At 39.2% G+C, this 24,608-nt stretch overlaps 1 protein-coding gene across 4 annotated transcripts in view; it reads left to right on the top strand.

The window, feature by feature from the left end:
- The window catches only part of ARAP2 (ArfGAP with RhoGAP domain, ankyrin repeat and PH domain 2), a 158,648-nt gene that overhangs the window by 47,038 nt on the left and 87,002 nt on the right, over positions 1-24,608 (top strand). For all 4 annotated transcript variants that reach the window (XM_036019658.1, XM_036019666.1, XM_028507603.2 and 1 more), the window contains exons 9-13: positions 3,358-3,533; positions 15,423-15,538; positions 18,195-18,394; positions 21,266-21,351; positions 22,089-22,271. In XM_036019658.1, the coding sequence (XP_035875551.1) occupies positions 3,358-3,533; positions 15,423-15,538; positions 18,195-18,394; positions 21,266-21,351; positions 22,089-22,271 (761 nt within the window). The remainder of the gene's footprint in view (positions 1-3,357; positions 3,534-15,422; positions 15,539-18,194; positions 18,395-21,265; positions 21,352-22,088; positions 22,272-24,608) is intronic.

The following is a 24,608-nucleotide window of genomic DNA, read 5'->3' as shown; positions in this document are numbered from 1 at the left end:
GAAGATATTTGAAAATTAAGACTCATATTAGGAAATAACTTTGGATTCTTGTTTTAATGTGAGCAAGTCTAATATGGAAATTTATTTCAATTTACAATGAAGTTATTCTGTCCAGACCTGTTGTGGAGGGATCTGAGTTACTGTCCGATTTCCCAAGCTTTGGGGAAGAGTATCTTTCACCTTCTTCAATGTTTTTCCTACCTGGAATTTACTGTTTGGTTTTTCCTTTTGCCTTGATATGCACTCCTTGTAATTCAAGGAGTTTACCTGTTTCTTCTTCATTTGCATTAAACATTTATCCACGTCCATGTGTCTTTCTTCGTATAAGTGACATTCGCTTACATGATGCTGTCAGTCTCCCCAGATGCTCATGACAGCACTGAGAACCGGGGGTAGTTCTGTTAATCAAATGGAATTTCTACCTTCTTTGTCCGATCAATACATGACACCAAGGTAACTGTTCTTCTGTGTAATTTGTTTCTTTTGTGAATACCTGTCATACATGTTCAGAACCTCAGCTACTTTTTACACCTCTTAATATCTTCACACTTTGTGTGCTCTTTTATTTCCTTTTTCATTGCACTTTTAAGTCTCTCTTGCCTTATTCTCGAATCTCCAAGCTTCCTTTTAAAGGACTCTCCAAGCTCAGTCTACCTATTGTCCTAATCCTGTCCCTTTCTTGCTAAGAATCCTGAAATGGTTTACCTTTGCATCTGTAATAAGGACAAAATTCCTTACATAGGCACTGAAGAATCTCTAGTCCTATTTGCAATTATTTCCTTGTGAGCTTCAAATTATAAATATGTTCATTTATAAGTTAGTCCATGAACAGATGCTGGTTCTGTCTTTGTTCTTGTGTTCTCCTCCACTTGTTTGAGTTTTAAGTTCTGCTTTTCCCTCTCCTCTCCAAAACACCAGTTCTTTTTAACCATTTTTTTAGTTTTCAGTTACAGTTGATATACATCATTATATTGTTTCTGGTGTACACTCCAGTGATTAGACATCATACAACTACTAAGTAATCATCCCAATAAATTTCGTACCCATCTGACATCATACGTAATTAAAGTATTATTGACTATATTTCTTGTATTTTACACCCCCATCTGTAACAACCAAGAAAGGGGAAGGGAGGGAGAGAGGAAGAGAAACATCAATGTGTGGTTGCTGCTCATATGCCCCTCACTGGGGACCTGGCCTCCAACCCAGGCATGTGCCTTGACTGTGATTTGAACCTGTGAACCTGCACTCAGTCCATTGAGCTACACCAGCCAGGGCCCAATTTGTACTTCTTAATCCTGTCACCTGTTTCATCCATCCTCCCCACCCCCTCTCATCTGGCCACTATCAAAATGTTGTCTGCATCTATGAGTCTGTTTCTTTTCTGCTTATTTATTTCGCTTTTTAGATTCAATTATTGATAGGTATGTATTTATTGCTATTTTATTTTTCATGTTTTTTTATCTTTATTTTTCTTCTTAAAGAAGACCCTTTAACATTTCATGTAATATCAGTTTGGTGGTGATAAACTCTTTTAGGTTTTTCTTGTCTGGGAACCGCTTTACATATCCTTTAATTCTAAGTGATAGCTTTGCTGGGTAGAGTAATCTTGATTGCAGGTCCTTTCTTTGCATCACTCTGAATATTTCTTTTCAATACCTCCTGGCCTGCAAAATTTCTGTTGAGAAATCAGCTGACATTCTTACGGAAGCGCCTTTGTAGGTAAGTAACTGCTTTTTTCTTGCTGCTTTTAAGATTCTCTTCTTGCCTTTTTAACCTTTTGCATTTTAATTATGATGTATCTGGGTGTGTGCCTCTTTGTTCATCTTGTTTGGGACTCTCTGCACTTCCTGGACTTGTATGTCTACTTTCTTCTCCAGGTTAGGGAAGTTTCCTGTCATTTTTTTTTCAAATAGGTTTCAAGTTGTTGCTCTCTCTCTCCTCCTTCCAGCAACCCCATGATGTGAGTGTTGGTACAGTTGAAGTTGTCCTAGAGGCTCCTTACATGATCCTCATTTTTTTGGATTTTTTTTTTTGTTTCTGTTATTCTGATCTGGTGTTTTTATTTCTATATTCCAAATTGCTGATTTGGTTCTCAGCTTCATCTACTCTACTATTGATTCCCTATAAATTATTCTTCACTTGAGTTCATGTATACTTCATTTCTGACTTGATTCTTTTTTATAGTTTCTATGTCCTTTTTTATGCTGTTAAAGTTCTCCTTAAGTTCACTGAGCATCTTTATAACCAGTATTTTGAACTCTGCATCTACTAGGTTGCTAGTCACTATTCTGTCTGGTTCTTTCTCTGGAGTTTTGTTTTGTTCTTTCATTTGGGTCATGTTTCTCTATCCTGTCATTTTGGCAGCCTCCCTGTGTTTGTTTCTATATATGAGGTAGCTCTATGTCTCCTGAGCTTTCCAAACCTCAGTTTTGTCTCTTCAATTGCTCTTCATTCTCAAGTCCTACCACAAATACCCCTTCTTTTCATAGTCCCAGAAACAGTTGTCTGACAGCTAAAACATTGGATTCTCTTAATTTTAATACTAATGTACTTTATACCCTTCAGCAGATCACTTACCTTCATTGAATTGATTTATTATTTGATACCATTTGTACAACTCTTTGCACTCTGAGTTCCATTTTGTGTTCATATCTAACTTGACTTACAGCCTTGGTTGCTCTTTGGGGATGAGATCCAATTCCTGTGCCCATAACAGTGTATCATATATGAAGGTCACCTAGCTTTTGTGGAGAAGTGAGAGACCCAAATTTTAATTTACCAAGAGAGTTGCTGCTGTTAGTGACTCTGTTGAGAATGGAATGGATAAATGAACATCAAGGCAACATACTGTTAAACAGAGTATGTTCTATGTGACAGAAAGGAAGATTTTTCGGGGCATTTGAATAACTTAATTGCCAAGTACAATATTTTAACTGTTTGGTCACATTATTGCTTTCTTCTATTAAAAGAGAAAATCCAATCTCGTGAATAATCCTAAAGAGTGCTTCTTAAACATGAACACGGAAACATGTCCTCTGGGAATCTTTTTTAAAAACAGGATCATTCTGATTCATCATATTTTGGAGTGGGGTCTGAGGTTTTTGCATTTCTGATGAGCTTCCAGGTGGGGCCAGGGCCAGTGTTACTGGTTACGGGCAACAGAGCAGTGTGTGTTATTTCTTCTCCTCACAGAACGGGGCTCCTGGCCCTGCCTGCAGTAGCATTTAGGGTGTGGTCGTGGGAAAGAATCTTTGAATTACCGGTTGTAAAGAGAGTAGAGCCCTTGTCCATGTTGCTATGTGCATGCCGTTTATATAAGCATGGATATGTATTTTCTCCTGTCTTTATTTTCAGAGGAGAGAAATGACTGGATGAGCATACTGTTAAATGCGCTGAAGTCGCAGTCCCCCTCGCCGTCTCAAACAGTTGCCCCACCTGATAAATGTGGATATCTTGAATTGAGAGGGTATAAAGCCAAAATTTTTACCGTGCTAAGTGGAAACAGTGTGTGGCTCTGCAAAAATGAACAGGTAAGCTATGTTACAGCAATTGCAAGTTGCAGTTCCTTGATTACACTAGCAGCGGTGCCTTGTTAGACTGATTAGCGTTTTTACTTACAGTCTTGCTTTTGCCTTGCGTACTGCACTAAATATAACAAAAAGAGTTACTTTGTTGACTTTTCTCAGTTATTCAGTAGCAAGAGAGTAATCTATGTCAGATTTCAGGCTGGACATCACCTTTTTAAGGGACTGAGGAAATAGAATCATTGAAAATAATTTTTGGAAAGTATTCCGCAGCTGAAGTAACATTATTGAACATCATGAGAGAATAATTAAGAACAAATTCAGCATCACAGCTGTTGATGAAACAGGTCCAGTTCTACATCTGTTGTGTTTTTCCTCCCCTCCCCTCCCCTCCCCTCCCCTCCCGTCTCCTCCCCTCCCCTCCCTGTCTCCTCTCCTTCTTGTTTCCTCTCCTCTCCTTCTCCTCTCCTCTCCTCTCCTTCTCATCTCCTTTCCTCTCCTTCTCATCTCTTCTTGTCTCTTCTGTTTTTGTGATTTTGTGACAGAAAGCTACAGAGTAGGCATGTATTTTTCTTTAGTTTACACCATCTTGGCTTTTTTTTTTTTTTGAGCAGGTATGTTATTTACTAGTAGGGGAATAATTTATTAGAGGCAAGTGATTGATATACACACATTCACACATATGCCGATACACACATCATCACATATATAAATAAAATAGGCTTAACTTATTGACTTATTGAATTTGGTTAATATTGAAGCACTCAGTAGAAAATTTAAATGTTTTGAGGAGACTGATGTTAAAGTTCTATGAATTTTGTTAACTTCATGTGATTCCATAGCCATCCCTTTCCCTACCATATCTTGATTTTAATATGTAGAAGAAAAGTATTTTCTTACCTCTTTTTGGGGATTAATTCTTACTTAATCTTTCAGCTTAGAATATATTCAATGCTTAGTAATTATCTGTGGAATTAAATGGGGTGCTTTGGATAGCTGATCAGAAACGAACTCATTTTATGATTCATTATGATGGGTTCTGATATGGTGAAATATGAATGCTGACCCTTTTCAAAATAAAACTAGAGATATCACCTCAAAACAAACAACAATAGTTTCAAAAAATTAACTATAGACCTTTATACAAGCCATCCTCTGACCTTCAGTGTAAACTTATTCATTACATTTTTTCGGCAGGTAAGATTTCTTAGCCAGTTAACTGTGGATAGCATCAGTTGAGCCCTGTTGGCACGTTAATAACTCGGGGGTAGTGAGCATATTCCTCAAGAATAGTGATGTGTAGCTTAATAATGTGTATGAATTCAGTATGAACATTCAGTTTGTGAAATAAGATGATGAAAACTTTTCTTGGAATGGAGATTAAAAATGCCTAATTTGCATGAATCAGTATGGAAGTTACTTTGCCAAATGAATACCACAAGTTAATTGAGGTGTGCATCTTTTTACTTGCACAGACCTGATGGGCCTCAGATTATCAGGATAATTACTTACATTAGTTAGATTGGTTGAGTTGGTTATCCTCTAAAAGTAGAGTGTTGTTAAGGTTTTATTAATATTTTCTGCATAACAGGAAGTTAAGAAATTTTTGTTTTCCATTAGTAATTGAGCATTAAATGGGTAATAATGACCATCATTTTCTATTTTATTTTATGTATTGATTTTGGAGAAGGTGGGGAAGAGAGAGAGTGAGAGAAGCATCAGTTGTGTTGTTCCACCTACAGCCTTGGCATATCGGGACAGTGCTCTCACCAGCTGGGCTGCCTGGCCGGGCTTGACTGCCATTTGTGGAGTACCAGCTACTTGCTAGCTAATGTACAGACATTCTTTTTAATCTTTCCCACAAATGGAGGGGGAAGATGTTCTTATTCGTGGTTTATAGATGAAGGAAACAAGGATTAAGTAACTCGTTTAAGGATTACAGTTCATTATGCAGTGTTTAATTCAAAACCAGAACTTGCTAACTCTCAGCCTAGCTTCTTAGCTGCTGTACCAAACTATATTCTTAAAGTGTATGTTGAAAAGAAAATATGTGGCCTGTGACCTTTCAGAAATAGATTCAGATCCTTTCCTTGAATAATTTACCTGCCTAGAAGGTTCCCAGTGGTCTTCCAGTAAACATTGCACCCCATCAGGCACTTGGAAAGGGACGTGCTAACTGGACAGCCCCAGGTTTCCCGAGGGAAAGCCGGAGACGCCCAGTGTGTCTGGTAAATGGGGAGCTCGGTGCTGTTAGACTTGTGTAGGCGTTGCAGGGAAGTGCAGAACGTGGGCATCTGATGAAGCCTGAGAATTAGAATACTTCCGTGTACATGCATAATGAGTATACTCTCCTTAAAATTAAGGCATTAATATTTGGCCCTTCCTCATCTTTTGAGAAGTAAACCTTCTTTTTTTTTGGATGTATGTATATTTCAGGTCCTTTTTAATGCATTAACGTGCATCTATATATTATGTATATGTATACACACACACACTTAAAAGTGCATACTATTGTTTGCATATGTGTTCTTTTTAAAAATTGCATCATATTAATCATACTGTATGGAGCCAGGTCTTAAGGGACTTGGTCTAAAGAACTAGTTCACTGAAGACTGGATGTGTACATTAAGGAAGGCCCTGACATACCATTCTGATTTTATTTATTTTTATATCCCACTGTATGCTATTCCTTCGAGGTATAGCATACAGGATATTTTTATATCCCACTGTATGCTATTCCTTCGAGGTATATGTGAGCAAATCATTTGCCCAATGATTTGCTCACAAGGTTTAGCAAATTGTGTGAAGAATTTGCATGACATGCTAAATAAGGAATCTTTCTCTTGAATGCAGAGGGCTTTAAGCTAGTGTTTAGGAAAAGCACTGAGAGATAACAAAATAGTTCGGTGCAACTTCTGAGTTTTATACACACACTATATAAAGGATGATGGAAAACATCTCATCATAAACATGTACAGGGGGTTAGGTTTGAGCCTCTGTGCCTTAATTTGTATTGGCTCTAATTTAGTTCTATGAATCAAAGCTAAATTATTTTAATTAAAAAATTTTAAATCAGTGAATTTATTGTCCATATAATTTATAGTGCAACTAGAATAAAAAATAAAGAAAAGGCACCTCCACTACCTTAACATATGAACAGTTTATGACGTTCTTTCCTCTATTTGTACATAGTTTTACTCATTTACTTTGGAGGTGACTAGAGAGCGTAAGCAGACAGCAGAGAGAGGTGGAAGGGTAGGTGTTGCAGCCTGTGTTGAGGAGCTAGAGTAAAGAGAACCTGAGAGCACATTCAGAACAGAGAACATTGGACTGGGCGGTGGCAGTTCTGGGTGTTCAGCCTTGCTCTGCTGTTAACTGGCTCAGATAATTAGATTAGTCTCCTTAGGTTTAAATGGCATCATGTGAAGAAGAGAGATGGATTTCTGTCTCTAAGGCCATTTTTTTTAAGTTGTACATTAAAAATCCAGATATCTGGACTCATTAGACCCATTGACTTAGAATTTCTGCAGATGATGTAGTGAAACCTGCATTTGTAGAAAGTATCTTGGTGACTCAGTGATAGGACAGCCCCAGACTACACCCAGGAAAACACTGCTTTAAGGTTTTTCTTCTTTAGGAACTATAAGCATCCAGGTAAAGTGAACAAGATATTTCTGGAGCTGGAAAATGTGTAAAAACAGCCTTCCACAACTTTGGGTGCTTCTTTATTTCATCATCCATCATTGTGGGGTTGCTATACCTCTTTTTGTGATTGTTTCATTTGTAAGCGTATCTTTTTCTTGATGGAATATTTTGAAATGTGCACATTTAATTTGAAAGTTAAGAAAATCATTGTTAGTGGTAATAAATTAAAAAATTTTGAAGAACTGTTACTAATAAATTGTGTATGTTCTAAACCATAGCTATTGGGTTTTTGTTTTTTGCTAAAATCTTAATAGTTTTATATGAATTTATTTTTCAGTGTATAAATTCTATTTTAGTTTTTTTTTCTTCACACGGGAAGTAAAACTCCATTTGCAAAGTCAGCATGAAAGAAAGTGTTTGAAACTGTTATATACCATAAGTTCCTTTAACTCTGTGTATGTCTGGAAATTTACTATAATTTTGTAGGTTATTACTAATCTTTTCTAAAGCTTTTTCCCTGCTTCCAATAGGTGTCCCTAAGGTTCCATGTCAGGCATCCCTAAAAATATATTTTTAGTAATTCTTTTACTCTTCTGGCTCTATTCTTTCTACTGAATCAAGAACTTCCACATATTTTCTAAGTTAAAATGGCTATTAGAACAGACACTTTTATAATTACTGCTTTATTTTTGAACTTTCTTCTCTCTCTCTCTCTTAAATCCTCACCCAAGGATATGTTTAATGATTTTGGAGAGAGAGGGAGGGAGAGAGACGGGGGAGAGAAGGAGAAACATCAATGTGAGGGAAAAATATTGATGGACTGATTGCCTCTCATGTGCACCTGACCTGGGATCAAAACCTGCAACCCTGGCATGTCCCTTGACTGGAGATCAAACCCACAACCTTTTGGTGTATGGGCTGATGCTCCAACCAGGCAAACGACCTGGCCAGTACAAATTTCTTCTAAGAGAAGTAGCATAATGATGGCAAGGGGGATGCCAGTCTACACACTGTCCTGTGGAATGTTTCACTGACAGGTCTAAACGCTGTGCAATCAGCGCAAACTCTTCTTTTCTCAGTTGCTCAGTTCTGACATTTACCTTTTTTGTCTCTTTCCTTCCATTTCATTCATTAGCAGATTGCAGGAACTGAAATGTGAAGTAGCTCTTGGCTGAGGAAGAGAAATGCTTTAGGGAATGTTGGTTGGTTGGTTTTGTTTTTTGTTTTTCCAGATAGGCTGTAAAAAGTAGGAAAGCACCATAAAGAAAAAAATCAAAACATTTCTTAGAGAGGAATATAGCAAAGTAGAAACTGACACTAAAATTCTTTATTTTAAAGTTACTTTTAATTATACTTCACATATATTAATTCCAGGTATACAACATAGTGATTCCATATTTATATATACCTTACCATGTAATCACTATAAGAAGTCCAGTTACCACCTGTCACCTTAGAGTTACTGCAATATTATTGACACATTCCCTCTATTGTACGTTATATCCTCATGATCTTTTTTATAACTGGAAGATTTGTACCTCTTAATCCTTTTTCCCTTTTCCACCCATTTCCTCATTTCCTCCCCTTTGGCAACCATCAGTTTGTTCTCTGCATCTGTGAGTTTGTTTCTGTTTTTCTCTGTTGTGGTTATTTTGTTTTTTAGGTCCCACACGTGATATTTGTCAGTCGTATGATGTTTGCCTTACTTCACTTGATGCTCTCTAGGTCATTTCATGTTGTCAAAGTGGCAGTATTTCATTCTTTTCACGGCAGAGTAATATTCCATTGTATATATGCACCACTTCTTCATTCATCCATTCATCCATAGATACCTAGATTGCTTCCATATCTTGACTGCTGTAAACAATGCTATAGTGAGCATAGGCATGCATGTATCTTTCCAAATTATTGTTTTTACTTTCTTTGGATAAATACCCAGCAGTAGAATTGCTGGGTCATACAGTAGTTCTGTTTTTAATTTTTTGAAGACTCTCCATACTGTTTCCATAGTATAAAATCATTTACCTGCTTACTCAGCTGCAAAACACTGTGGTGCTATCATCGCAGAAATTAAATAGCAGCCCTTTAAATATGTAGCACCATTTCCCAACACTACCCCCAAAGTGTTTAATTTTGGCAGATTTTGTTCTGTTTCTTGTCTCGGCGTATGCTTTAGATGCCTGCAATGTAGTGAAATTATTATAGTTTTTCTCCATTGTTACTTCAAGTTTGTATAAAATGAGTTGTGTAGTTGAGTTTGCATAAGCTATACTATTTATTCAGCTATTTAACACCTTTTTATCGGGTACCTTCTCATTTTGTGCACTGCTCTAGGCACTAGAGGTACAATGGTAACTCAAAATACCCCTCCTCTTTCGGATCTTACCTGCCAGTGAGGGTAGGATATAGTGATAAATAAAATTTCTGGTAGCCTTTTGTATATTGTCTTCTTTTCCCTTTTGATTATTTTTTGGCAAGACTATTTATGACCTTTTTCTAAATAATTATTTACATTTAAAATGCTGTTGGCTCTGTGAATAGGTACCAGTTTCATATTAACCTTAAAAGTGTTATAGTTTTTATATTCCCAAATTAATGGTATAAATATTTACTTTCTTTACTGATGTGTTCTCCGGAGTCCCAGGCAAGTAGCTGACACTCAGTAAACATTTAGTGGAAGAAACTTGTTGAATTAATGGTCATGTACAGCTGTTTTCTAGAATAGAGAGTTTATCTTTTAAAAATATTTTCTTTTAAAATGGTTTTCTTCTCTTTGAATTGTCTTTGCGTTTTCTTCACTTAATGGGATTTTGTCTTTTCTTTAAGCTGTTTATATAACAATGATATTAGTCTTCATGTCACATTTTCTGCAACTGTTTGAGCTATTGCTTACTTTTCATTTTTCATTTAATTTTTGTTACATGGAAATTTTGCTCATGCAATTAAAATGTTTTTTTGTATTAGTTTAAAGCCTATGGATTTTCTGTATTCTGGAAAAATAATTCCTTTTATAACTTACTAATCTTGGAATAATGTGGATGCTGCATGGCATTTCCACAAATGAATGTAAGACAGTTTTTAAGATACTGGGCTTTACTTTCCGTTTGTTGTGTTGTCCCGAAAACCCGTCTGCTGTCTTTTTTTCTAATGAGTATTTTTGAATATCATGTTAATATTAGCAGATTCATTGCAGCCAGATGTCTTGCTTGGTGGGTTTGTGTATCTGTCTATTTAATGATAATTGTGGCATTGAGGTTTTAACTACATAAATTTACTTGATTAAACATTCTCAAATCAGGATATAACAAGAGACTCATCCCCCCTCACCCTCCCAGCACAATGGTCCCTGGTGCCTGTCTGGCACAGGACTGAAACTCCGAGAGAATTTAAATAGACCTCATAGGGCTCCGGGTTGTGCGGCTCAGAAAGAAGCAGCAGGATGTAGTTGGTGGCCTCAGATTCTCTGGGTTCTGTATCTGGCCAAACTTTGCATCTGGTATTCCCCAGGAGATCTGGTGCCAATGTCATACAATGCCACATCTGTTTTCAACAAATGTTTAAGCACCAAGTTCTAAAATTCCTGGCGTGGAAACTTGGCATCCAGTATTTCCCAAAATAGGTTTGATATTTCAGCAAATTTGGGGTTAATAAGCCCTCCTTTATTTGTTCTGTTTAGGAATCAATCTTTATTTTGCAGCTTTCACTCCATAGTTTTAAAATGTAGTTTCAACCAGATTTTGTTGCTTCAGATTTGTAGAAATAACCCATTTGAGTATCTTGGTGAATACTTACCGTTAATTATAATCTAGATATTTAATATGGAATCATTGGTGTGAATACTATCTGTCGTTATAAATAAAATGGAACATTTTTTTTACTACAGACCTATTTTGGCTTTTGAACCCTTAACTCAAAGGATTGTCTGGATGTATTTTATATTCACCATTTTTATAACGTTGCTATATTAGATAGATATTGCTGTCTTTTAGAAATGAGAAAACTGAGGGCTAGATACACTGAGTCACTTGCCAGTGGTTGTCCAGCTAGTGAGCGGCCCAACCAAGGTTGTCCCCCAGGCCTGACTCCCCGTGTCTCTCGGCTGTGACCCCTTTGCCAATGTCCACCCGCGGCGTTCATCACGGCGGTACGCATGGTGGGGTTCACACTTTCTGAGGTCCTGCATTCTCTGGCCGCACGTTCAGTGCAAGACATCGTTTACGCCCAAGTCGGTTTTTGACTTTATGTTTTCTGTGATAATATTCTAGCCATTTAGTTTTTGTGGTGGTGTTGTTTTCAGTCTAGTTCGTAGCATTTTCAAGGTTGCAAGTTTGGCTTCATCCTGACTTGTGCCTGTTTTTCAAAATGGGAATAGTGCTCCCAGTCCGATCGCCCTTAGTGGTTGTTATTTTAAATGTTCTTGAAAGTTTACATATTACACCGTATTACATTTGTAAGTAAGAATTTATAAATTCATATTACATCCCATTTTTAAAATGTACACATGCTTGTTATTTTTATATATGTGTGTTCTTGTAATTAACTTTGTAATAGGGAACATGTTCAATTGGCTTCAAACTTAAAAAGGTAGAAAATAATAATAATAAAAAAGCTTATTATTATTATTGCTAAATGGGACCATGTAGCACTTACTGCATTCCTCTAAGCATTTTTAATGTGTGAATTTAGTGCTCCCCAGAGTGATGCAATGGATACCACTGTTATCTCCATTTCACAAATGAGTGAACTGAAGCAAGAGAGGTGCATCGTACCCAGCTGGTCTGGGTCTTGTCATTTGTCCAGTCAAGTGTCACTGCCTTTGGACAGCCTCTTATGCACACAGCTCTCATTTCTGGGCTGAACTTGGTGCTTGCTCTGCCGGCATCTATGCACTCTTTTTTTCACAGACTTATTACAATTCTCTCATTCGTTCCTTTGGCTGAATCTTCCCCAAGGCCAGTACGGTGTCCTGTCTTATGCCTTGGGGTGGACCCAGGACTTAACACAATGGCTGGTACTTGCTAAGTACTTAATACACACTGTTTGCCAGGACACATTTTCCTATTTTCAGAAAGGATTTATGTGTTCTGCCTTCTTCCCAGAATTATTCAGTCAAATGAGAGTTCCCAGCTGTTTGTCAGCTTCAGGGCACTGCACAGATAGATGCTGAATTGATTATGGAGTGTTCTCTACAGGCTTAATGAAGACGGAGGCTCTCGTGGCCTCTGGATATCAACACAGGGGTGGGTGCCCGGGGCCCACAGGATCTTGATGGAATCCAGTGCATCACTGAGTTCTGGCCAGCCTGTGTTTAGCCAGCAGTCTTTCTGATTTCAAATAATTTCTGTCTGATATGATTGCTTGCTTTCTTTGCTGTGCAGAAGGCAGAGAAAAGTACTTACATCCTGTATTTAAATACTGCAGATTCATACTGTCTAGATTCCACAACTGGTTCTGCTCTCTAATTCAGTGTTTCTCAGTATGGGCTACATGAGAGCATCACAGGGCTGTAGTTTTGCTTTGCTTTTTCACTGAAGATTCTTAGGCTCTGCTTTGCCATTCATGGAATCAGAACCTCGGGGGGCTGGGTCAGAGCAGCACAGATAGCTTCGATGAGCATCAAGGGATGAGATATATTCTAAACATGTTCTAAGTACTGGCTGAAAAGGTGGCTTAATGTCACCACAAGTGTTTTTAATGAGGAGCGCAGTAGTTTCTTATTTAACAGCCCTCGAGAGCACTGGCATTTGTCTTGTTCCTCGGTAGGTACATCACACGGTGGTGAGTCCAGTGGATGCTCAAATTACTCAAAACCATACGGCCATAGCAAGCGGCTGATAAATGGGTTGCATCTTTTTTTTGAGGCTAAAATGTCATCTTTGCCTTGCTGGGAAGAAGTCTGGGGCCTTGAGCTGACCCTCACTTATTTTGTTTTTAACAGAAATTTCAATTTTGTAGACCTTTCCTGACTTGCGTGTAGGAATGAAGTGCCATCTAGTCGGGCTGGAGGCGTGATGGGGCCCATCCATTTCCATAAAGGTTGTCGGTTCGGCCTTTTGCTGGTCTGGTGGCCCGAGTGAGTGCTCTGCCCTTGGACACACACACGGCGCCTTCGGGCCAGACCCGCATCAGGGAGCACAGCCCATGGTGTGACCCGATCTCCCGTTCCTGCCAGGACGTGCGGTTTAACTCTTTTATCCAGACTGAGAAACCTGTTTTAAAAAATCTTATCTTGCTACCCCTCCTTTATTTCCTCACTTGTGAAAGGGAGCTGAGTTTCCACTCACGTGCACTGGGGGTTTCTCCGACAGTCAGTCACCTTATCCAGCAGGTTCATTGGCATGGATAGTTGGGAATTTGTTTTTCATTCAGTCGGTAAGCATAACGCTGTGCCAGTGCGCTGAAACATTAAAATGGGGCAGGCTGGAAAACGTCAATCCCCTCCTTCTGTCCACATAGACCCCGTGAAGTACTAATTTTTGTCAAGTGGGCTCACTGTACAAAGTGGAAGTGTATCATGTAATTCTGATTATTTTACACCCGTCACATGTCTCTCTATCTTTTATGTTACTGACTCAATTTTTGGCTGTTTCTCCTAACAAAAGGAGCCATTTGTTCTTCCATCAGAAAGAAAACATAGTTAATTGAGGATTTATTTTATGGATCATTTTCTTATTCTAACCAAAAACGTGTACATTTTTTAAAAACTGAGACAGTTCTTAAATTTGTAACGAACACTCCAGATACCTTTCCAAGGCGGGGAAGATCTGCTACGATAGTATTTTATTTCACTTACTGTTATGTCAGGAATGCACTCGTGTCAAAAACCTGAAGGGCGGCTTCTGTGGATGGGGATTTACTGGCTTGAACAAATCTCTTGGTGGAGGTGGTGGAGAGCTGATGCCTCCTGGGAACAAGGCTCTTTCCATATTTCACCCACTCTGGCCTCCTAGAAGCGCAAGAATTTGTCCTCGGGCTTTTCGTCCGGAGGGTCCTAACATTCTGTCACGGCTTCTGTGCGCCCAGATGTCATTCCCCAAGAAGATGGAAAGGCGAGGGGTGAAAGTCTTTGTGTTCCCAAAGCTTTTCTCTCTACCCTTCCACCCCATGGCAGGAATTATTTATATTTCATTGACCAAAACCGTGACATAGGCCCCCCCTTCCCACCTGCAGGGGAAAGGAGGGGAAATAGTACTTTTACCTTTGACCTGCGTAGCAGGAGAGACGGAGAGAAGGCGGCCTGGGAACCGTCACCTCCCCAGTCTTTGCGTGAAGTGCCCTCAGTGCAAGCGGGCCAGGGCTGTTTGCAGTCTTCCTTTTGCGTGCCTCCTTTTCCCAGTCGTAATTTAATGTGGGAATTGAGAGCACATGCATTCCACATCTGTTCCCGTAGATGTTTCATGTTTTGAGGTACAGATTATGTGTTTTTAACATGTTGACATTACTTGTTTGATAAATCAAATCCCCAAGCCGTTAGACGACCAGACACTATATTGCATCCTTTGATGCTTTTAAAAAGCAGACTGTAGCATTTTGAAGAATTTCTCATTTTGGTGAGGCACACCAAGCACTGTGGCTGTAGGTGTTGAGCAGAAGGCATTTTTCATACCCAAATAGCAGTAGAGGAGCTGTTTCAGAGTCTCACTGAAGAAAAGGGAGTATAATAAAATACTGGACATGAGATAAAATTGTGGAATAAACGCCTTTGTTGAGAGTAAACGAGACAAATCACGTGACAGCAGAGCTGCCATCGTACAGCCGAACAGAAGAGCAGGCAGACGGCTGGCTTTCAGTCCCTCTCTGCCATGCACTCCTCCACTTTCCACGCAACCGGGTCTTTCTGAGCCCTGGCCTCTCCTCCTCCTTACATAGATAGTAGCGGTAGCGACCTCACAGTGGTATTTGCTTGCAGACCTAGAAAACTGCGGGGCATATGGTAATAAAGGTGAAAAAGTGCCAACTTTTAAAGAGCCAGGCATGTGTAGCTCAAGATCTATGTCCTTCTCAGCTTACGTTCCACGTGGAGAAACCCGTACTTGAGTAACAGCCCGGCTGTCACCCCCAGAATGGCTCCTTGTTATCACATGTTGAAAGTGACTCCCTGAAATAAGTACTCAATGCATATTTTTGAGGGACTTGTTTAATTCCACAGATGAGTGCAGTAAAATTTAGTAGGATTTATTGGGTTTTAGAGAATATAATTGTACTTTTAAACTCATATTTTTGTTTATCATTTCTTATGTTTTTCTTTAGGATTTTAAGAGTGGACTTGGTATTACCACAATTCCTATGAATGTAGCCAATGTAAAGCAAGTGGATCGAACTGTGAAACAGTCCTTTGAAATAATCACTCCCTATAAAAGTTTTAGGTAAGCTGTATTTAAACATTTTCTGTTTGTACACTTATTATAGGAAAGCTTTGAGGAGCCACTTTTACATTGCTAGTGGTGATTTTATTTTGTAGGACCTTCAATAAGATAGTATTTTACTTTTCCAGGCTGTTTAATTTCTTGGCCAGTATATGTAAACACTTTGTAAAAATGACTTGAATAATCACAGAATCTGCAGAGAGACTAATTTCATGAAATTTGAGTTGTTTCTTTTCTTAATACCTCTTCTTCTTAGTAAGCTTAGTGAGCATGTTCATTTTTTGTTATTAGCAAATAATATGAAAATCTACATCACATTTTGAAGGAATAAAACAAAGAAAAAATTACCTCGTCTTGAAGCTGTGTTAGCTACTTTCTTTTAGCTTAATCAAATACAGTCCCTCCTTTAAGATCAATCCCTAGTTATAAATGCCCTGTAATGATTTCCTAAAAGGAACTATAGCTTAAAATGATGATGAATTTAATGGGCCTTTGAGCACTTACTGATCACATATTTTAGCACTTTGTTGTATATCCTTTATTATGGTATTCTTGGAATCATTTGTTATGACAGTGAAACGGAAAATTTAATATATGCTCTTAGTATGTGTAATCTAGAATGACTCCACAGCTTTAATGCACAGGAGAGGCCTAAGCCAGCATCTCTTGATATCAACCATGTGAATTCATTTGTCACAAATAGCCAACAGACCACTAGGCAGTGTAAAGGTCAGAGGCAATTGTCAGAGGCCTTTAAGGACTAACAATTACTTAGCAATTTCAAGAACACTACCAAGTCTGGTACTTAATCGATCTGTCAAAATATGTCTGCTGGTTCAAATGTTAACAAAAGATGACACAAAGAATACTAAATTTTATTTTCACATATGCAGATTTATGCTTCAACTGAAAATGTAGATGTCGGCCCACCAGGTTTTACTCATCATTGATGAGTAAATAACCCCAAATAGGTGGGGTTTTCCTCATAGCATAGCCTACTCTCCCCCTCTCTGGACACCAACTGGGTGTCCTCCAGTTCACTTCAGTTCTGCCAACCAGAGCGAGCCTCAGACTAAGTGAGCCTCAGCCCCCAGACCCCCAGGCTCAGGGCTCAGCCCCACAGGGTGGTCCTCTCCATACCAGTTGCAAGTGTTGGGTCCTGAGGCTTCTCACACTTCTGTACAGATTGGCTATAAATTGGGATTCCCATGACCCTTTCTCCCCCAGGTTTGATAAATTATTATCATTGTTCATAGAACTCAGAGGAATAGTTTATTATCACCAGTTTGTTGTAGGGAATGCAACTCAGGGAAGACCAGAAGGGAGATGGGCATAGGGCAAGGCACCAGGGACTAATGGTGAGAGCTTCTGGGCTCTCTCTGGGTGCCTGGGCCCGCCCGGCAGCTCAGTGTGTTCACCAGCTGGGTGCCCTCCGAACCCTGTTGTTTAGGGGTTTTTATGGAGGTTTCACTCCGTAGGTGTGGTTGATGAAATCCTTGGCCATTAGTGATTAATTCCACTGCCAGCCCTCTTGCTTCCTGGAGGTCAGGGGTGGGGCTGGCTGCAAGTTCCAGCTCTCAAATCACACCTTGGTTTTTCCCTGAGTCTAGCTCCATTCCAGGCTCCTAGCTGCAAGGGAGCTCATTAGCATACAAAAGCCACTGTGTATCAGTCAGTGGCTTCAGAGCTCTGTACCAGGAACTGGGGGCAAAGACTGAACAGCTGCTTTCCCTGGTACCTTACTGACTGTGACCAGTCTCCATGGAGAAGCAGAAACCACCAAGAAACCTCTATTATAGTGATGCTGGAACCATAAAGAACTTCAACAAATATCCACTTAGGCCACTTGGTTTTCTTACAGATTGTTTAGAATATGTTAGTGATCTGTTATTTTCATTATATTTCAAAGCAGTTTCATCTTTAGAACAGAAAATTTCAGTGCGAAGAGTTACTTTGGGTCATTAACTTGGAGAAGGGAGCACTGTGGTGCTTGTACCGCCATGTTGCAGCAACCCAGTGAAATTTCTTAAAGGAGCTTAAGAACCTGGTGTTTAATTTCATATTCTTTCACTCAGGCACCCAATAGACACTAAGAATTAGAATAAATCAAAACATGGCTAAAAATGACCTATGATTCTGTTAGAATAGTAATCACTTAAACGTTTTGATTTCTCAGTTTCTTAAAGCCATCTGTACATTCTTCTAATTAAAAAAAGAATCTATTTTTAATACTGGTACGTGTTTTTGATTGTTTCATTTCAGACATCATGGCATTCTTTCTTGGCAAAATAATTCTATAGCTTTGAAACTCTGCCAGTCTCCTATTGATTGTTATGTAACCACTGCTTAGAAAACATGGGCTCTCATTTAAGCTTTTGACCTAACAAGACAGTTTGTATATCCTAGTCAGAAAAATATGTATGTTAATTTTGTTTCCACACATGTAAACAGAATCATAAGCAGTGTGAAAGGTTAAAGGAAGAACAGCGATTTCTAAGTTAGATGGTTGTTAACAGAAAAGACTATCCAGCTGCCTGGAAGGTGTGTTTTTCAGCTGCTGTTCAATTTGTGACTGAAATGAATATGCACGCTGAACCCAGTGCTTAATTGGCCTTTACAAGGCGGATCGATAATGCAGAAACGTCCGTTGTTGCAGCTTCATAGCCGAGTCCGTAAAGGAGAAGCAAGAGTGGATTGAAGCGGTGCAGCAGTCGATCGCGGAGACCCTCTCTGATTACGAAGTAGCTGAGAAGATCTGGTTCAACGAGTCCAACAGGAGCTGCGCCGACTGCAAAGCCCCCGATCCCGACTGGGCGTCCATCAATCTCTGTGTCGTCATCTGTAAGAAGTGTGCAGGTGATTAGGGATTACGCCGTGCTCCTCGCTGTTCGGTGGCAGATCGGCACCGAGTGCTCTCTGCTGTCATGTACCGCGTCCCCGCTAAGGGTTGTGGAAAATAGAAAGCTTATCACATTTAAATCAATTTTAGAAATGTAATTCTGAACTTCTCTTATGCATGGCTTAGATACAAAAATTGATTTTTAAGCCTGGAACCACTTTTTTTTTTGTGCCTGCTGGTCCATGTATGGATTTTAAAAAGACACTGTTGACATTCTTAGATTGTAGGTGGATGTGTTTCAGAATGCACCCTGAACAGGCTTGCTCTTTGTAGGATTTGTCCTTTTTTCTTCTGTTGTGTTGCGTAAGCCCTGCTTTTCACCTCAAGGTTGTTCTAAGTTCTAAACTTGGCATACCAGATGTGGTACCTCTTATAATGAGGATGTTTATACAGAAGCGTTTTCCAGGGGTATTGAAGTTGATTAAAGTAACCAGTGCTAGGCCTGGTTCTCCTGTTGTGACCTTCCCCCTTATGGAGGGTTTGAGAGCTCACTGTGTTTGGAGCTCAGACAGTTGTGCAAGTGAGTGGAGGGAATGGACCCCACTTAGGTAGGTCATCATGGAGCTCTTGGAGAATGTTAGCCATGGGCCAAACTTTACTTCATTTACTTCAAACTTTACTTCAAGTAAAGCAAACTTTACTTTGCTCTACCAGATACTGTGCTGGTCCTAGGAATTAAAAAGATGTATAAGACATGGTGTTTCCTGCAGTAACATATAAATAGTAATTACCACAGAGGATACTAAGGACCAGAGTAGGCAGGTAGCAGGTTTCATTGAGAGACGTGGAGGAGGAGCACCTTGGTCAACTGGAGCCAAGACGAGGGTTCCTTCAAGCCCTTAACACTAGAGCTCTGTGCTCTGCCCCATTTCTCATCACCGGAGTGTGGATTTCCCAAAGACCTTGTTAACAACATCAGCAGCAACAACAAAAAGCATCAATTAATCACCCTCTACTTTGCATTTTCCCCTATCGTTTTCTCCTCTCCAGTCTGAGGAAGAGATAGCCTTTGTGTTGTGCGAGGCCGTTAAACTTCCTTTTTTTCCTTTCTTCTTGGGATCTTTGCCCCCTCACTCACTGTCTGTGTAAGCTATTGAACTGTGGTTTCTTTTGTTTCAGCAGATAAACTTGCCCTAGTCTGTGCTGTTAACCCCAGCTTTCTGAAAACTTACCATTCCCTTCTGCGTATCAATTAGTCCCTGTTTTCGTAATAGACAAGTACTTCCAAGAGCAGTGATCTGCACAGGTTGTCTTCATTTCTTTAACTTCCCAGTTTTTCTTTAGCATCTGTTACCAGCCCGTCTTTCTCTCTATTCTAGTAAAAATATTTTCACCATGTTTACCGGTGTATTTTACTGCTTAGTTTCTGTGCAGTCAGTTGCTGCCTTTATCGTCTTCTGCAACGTTTAATGCTCATGATCAGCCTGTTGCTTTAGGACTTCCCAGCCTCCCTCAACTTCTAGGAGACCATCTCCCCTTGGTGTGCTCTTCCTCCTCTGGTCATCCTTTTTCAGCCTGCTTTTCCTCTGCCTGCTCCTGAAACATGCCTGTTCCCTTCCACTCTGATGTTCCTGCGTGATGAGGTTTATCATTTGAATTAAACACTCATTTTTATGCAGATGACTTTGTTGGGAACCACACTCTTATATCTACCTACGAGAATCTCTGCTTGGATTTGCCCAAGACACTTCAAAAATAGCACGTTAAAAATGGAGCTCTCGCTGGTGCGCAGCTCATTACATAAAACCGTACATTCTCCTGTGTTCCAGAGCTTTGTCAGAAGCCATAATGTCCACCCTGCACTGAATCTTAAAACTTGAGAGAGCCTCTGGACCCTTTCCCTTTCCTTAAAGTCCTCAAAGTCCCTCCTGTTTCTCCTTGCAGTGTTTCTAAATCTGCCCTCCATTTTCTTCCTCTTTCTGATGCTTCAACTTGGATTCTGTCATTTCTTGTGTAGGCTACTCTAACACTGTATCATTCTTCCGACCTGGTCCTTAGTTTGACCCCTACTGCCTTTTGGTAGGATTTATAAATGCAAACCTATGCAAATTCCTGCCCTGAGAATTTTGAGGCTTGTGTTCTGAGTAGTTTCCATCTCAAAGAGGAGAGGAAAGGGGCCTTTTCTGATAGAGGAGCGAGCCTTTATGCTCTTACACAAAAGGTCCTTAAGATCAAGGATTATGTTTTGTATACTCTTTTCCTGCTCAGCTTAGAAATGAGACATCTGACGTGTGCCGGGGTGCCCTGGGAGGACTGAGTGTTCATTTATGCAGCAGAATTGAACTGATAACAATAAAATGCTGGGCTGTTCCTTTCTCCAGGTGTAAAGTAGTAGAATAAAGAATCCACTGAAGGTTTTTAAGGACAGATTTGTTGGAGTTGCAGCTAGTATTTTTAAGAGTAAAGGGGTATCTGTTTTCACACATGTGTGAATTACACAGACCCATTATAAAATACTTTCAGCGACCTACAGTTTCCACTTAATTACCAAACAATGCAAAAGTTAGGTATGTATGTATGTAAATGCATACATGTGGACATGCACACATGCATACCCACATGCCCATGCACAGCCACACACACACTGGTGAGAGTATAGTGTTGGGCCAGTACAGGGTGATGATGCAGGCGATTGCTGTTACCTTCATTGTGGTTCATTATGACTTCTGTAAAAATACTGTTAGTACCCCAGAGTGGAAATTAGATATTAGTGTATTTCAAGTTGAAAAAATATGTAAATGCACACATCCATGTGCAGCTTTAAAAAAAACCATAAAATACATTTACATACAAATTAACATAAAAATGCAACTGGTTTTTGATTTCAGGACAACATCGATCTTTAGGACCAAAAGATTCCAAGGTTAGAAGTCTAAAAATGGATGCAAGCATTTGGAGTAACGAACTCATCGAGGTAAGTCCCTCGTAACGGTGCTGGTGGCGAGCCGAGGTCGGCGAGGAGGGATGCAGCTCAGGAGCTCCTTGAGGAAGTTCTCACCACATTATCAAAATGGCTTTGGCCTGTTTCATTGTAGCAAGTTTTCACTTTAACTTTCAGAAGGCTTCCTGAGTGAGGTGGTTATTTTAAAAATAAAAAGTACAAGGAGCTTTAATGGTAATAACTACTGTTAAAATCTTGACAGCTTTTTCGTTAAGCCAGAGTTTACTTTCTTTTGAACTCAGCATGGGTAAAATAGTAGAAAAGTGATGAAAACACTGGGCAAACACCACCCTTCTCTATCGTGGCGGCACGCTGTCATTAACGGCAGTCGTGTCGAACTCGCTGTCTCCCGACTCCCTTTCCTGCTCCGCTTCAGCACCACTCTCAACCACAGCAGCCCACCTACTCAGCCCTTTTACATGAGTCTGTCTCTGTGTGAGCTTCAAGGAATAATAATGCTTCTGCTGCAATTTGTGTGCCTTGCAGTTTCTTTCCTTGCTAATCTTTTACCATTATTAAAAACAGCTAGACTGTATTGAAAATATAAATAGTATCTGCTTTCACACTCCGTCTCCCTGAAAGAGTTGGATCCTTCTTGTATTTTTGCATATTTTATACTGTTGTGCTTTAATTTATCATGTGAGTCAGTTTTCTGCAGATTTAAGTACATTTCAGGAACTGATATGTTTCATAATTTTTTGATAATTCAGCTTTTTATTGTCATTGGAAACAAAAGAGCAAATGACTTTTGGGCTGGTAATCTTCAAAAAGATGAAGAATTACACATGGACTCCCCAGTAGAAAAGAGAAAAACCTTCATTACTCAGAAGTACAAAGAAGGAAGATTCCGAAAAACCCTTCTGGCCTCTCTGTCCAAGGAAGAATTAAACAAGGTATCCAATAAAACGTAGCAGTAGCCATGGATTTGTAGTGTCTTTTTAAATATATGCCAAGAATTTTGGAAAGAAATAAAAAAATCTTTTACTGTTTGCTAAAATTGTTTAATTTGATTTGCTTTTGTGAGACTGTGTCGGTGGTTTCCCATGGTTTCATGTAAGGAGTTGTCATCAGAAGCAGATAAACTCTTTGTTCATGAGATTCCAGCTAACTTATGCCTATGCCTTAAGTTAGGCATAGCCCATTATTTTCAAACTGTTGACCTCTTTCCCTGTTTTGGGGACTGGATACCAAATACAACTTCAGCTCTTATGTTGCTGACTTGCTGTCACCAGAGTTAATATCGTTTACTGAGTTTATTGTTGCAAGCAGTGGTTTGTCTAGTGCCGTTGATTTGAACTCTCCTTTGCTTTTGGCTGAGTCATTCCAGGTCTTTTTGTGACCATGTCAGGCTACTTACTTAGTCTTCACCCTTTCAGCAGAGGATCTGTTAAGCAGCCTGTCCCCGCTGTCTTTCTAAAATTGCTGTTTCCATTTCTTGTGTGTCAGGAGGCTCTCCTCTGTATAGATTTTTAAAGCATACACTTTTACATGCTGTAGTTTTTATGCATAGAGAAGGTTTCATTCATGGTTCTCAGGTCTTTGGTGTGCTATTGAGGCCAGGCCTCATTTGATGAGGGTCCCCAGGTAAAAGGAGCATTATGTTGAATATCTTGGAAAATAAATAAAGACCTTTTCCAGCTTTCCAGACATGATAAGATTTATACGATTGATTTACCTTTCCTTCCTATGGGTTTAGTTCCCATTAACTAAGTTTTTCTTTGTATATTTTTGGTATTTGTAAAGTGAGGTTGCCAGTTGATTTAAAGCAGTGCCACACCATAAATTCAAGATTCAGAATGGGTACCTAAGGGAGGAAACCTCAGGGAGATGGGGTGGGAATGGGGAACCATATACTTATATAGGTTATTATTAAGACATTTAATTTTGTTTTGGATCGTGATTGGTAATGAGTGTTAATTATATTATTAAAATAACTGACCAATTATAGCAGGCATGTTTGGAATAATGATGACAGGGTATCACAAACCAAGAGTTATAATTAATCTAATTTTGTGTATTAGAGGTTCATAAGAAATAATATATAAATAGTAAGTTGCGTATTTGGGGGCATAATTGGTGAGGTTGGAGAGCCGGGGCATGCCTTTCCTAATGGTTTCTCTCTTTTTGATGGCGATGGGAATCTTGTCAGTGGTAAATTCGGAGGTCCCCGAATGAGGTCTTGTCTGCCACACCATGCACTTCTCGTGAGCTAAGACAGTAGGTAGGGTTTATGTTAGTTACTAGCTATTACCCTGTTCCTAAGAACATTACAGGGAACTTTACCTACTGGATTTACTTCCACTTTGGGCTTCATAAAAATGGCACTCTTAATGTCACTGAATACTTTTTACCAAAAATATATTTTATTGAATATTTTTTGAAATCGAGATATAAGGTGTATATAATATTGTATACGTTTAAGGTGTTTCTTTTGTTGATTTGACACACTTACATATTGCTATATGATTACCATCATAGCTTTAGCCAACATCTTTACTGCATCATATAACTATTTTTTCTTTTTACTGGTGAGAATATCTCAGATCTAGTGTCTTAGCAATTCTGGTGTGTGGTACATACAGTATTGTTGGCTATAATCACTGTCTGTGCATTAGGTCCCTATAACTTACTTACCTACTAGTTGAAAGTTTGGACCCTTACAGGACATCTTCCCACTCCAGCCCAGCCCCACTCCCATCCCTGGGCAACCACCATTTTACTCTCTGTTTCTGTGAGTTTGGTTTCTTTCAATTTCACATGTAGGTGGTATTATACAGTATTTGTCTTTGGCTAACCTCACTCACTAAGCATAATGCCCTCAAGGTCCATTCATGTTATCACCAATAGTAGAATTTCCTTCTTTCTCATGGCTGAATAATATCCCATTACGTGTACATACCACATCTTTATGCATACATTTAATAAAGAACACTTAGTTTGTTTCCATACAGTGGCTTTTATGAATAATAGTGCTACAGTGAACATGAGAATGCAGCTGTCTTTCAATATTCTGTTTTCATTTCCTTTATGTATATATTCAGAAGAGGGATTGTGCATGATAAGATAATTGCATTTTTACTTTCTCATGGCTGAATAATATCCATTACGTGTACATACCACATCTTTATGCATACATTTAATAAAGAACACTTAGTTTGTTTCCATACAGTGGCTTTTATGAATAATAGTGCTACAGTGAACATGAGAATGCAGCTGTCTTTCAATATTCT

The sequence above is a fragment of the Phyllostomus discolor genome, chromosome 1 (genome assembly GCF_004126475.2).
Source record: "Phyllostomus discolor isolate MPI-MPIP mPhyDis1 chromosome 1, mPhyDis1.pri.v3, whole genome shotgun sequence".
Lineage (NCBI taxonomy): Eukaryota > Metazoa > Chordata > Mammalia > Chiroptera > Phyllostomidae > Phyllostomus > Phyllostomus discolor.
This window is presented reverse-complemented; position numbering and strand designations above follow the sequence as displayed.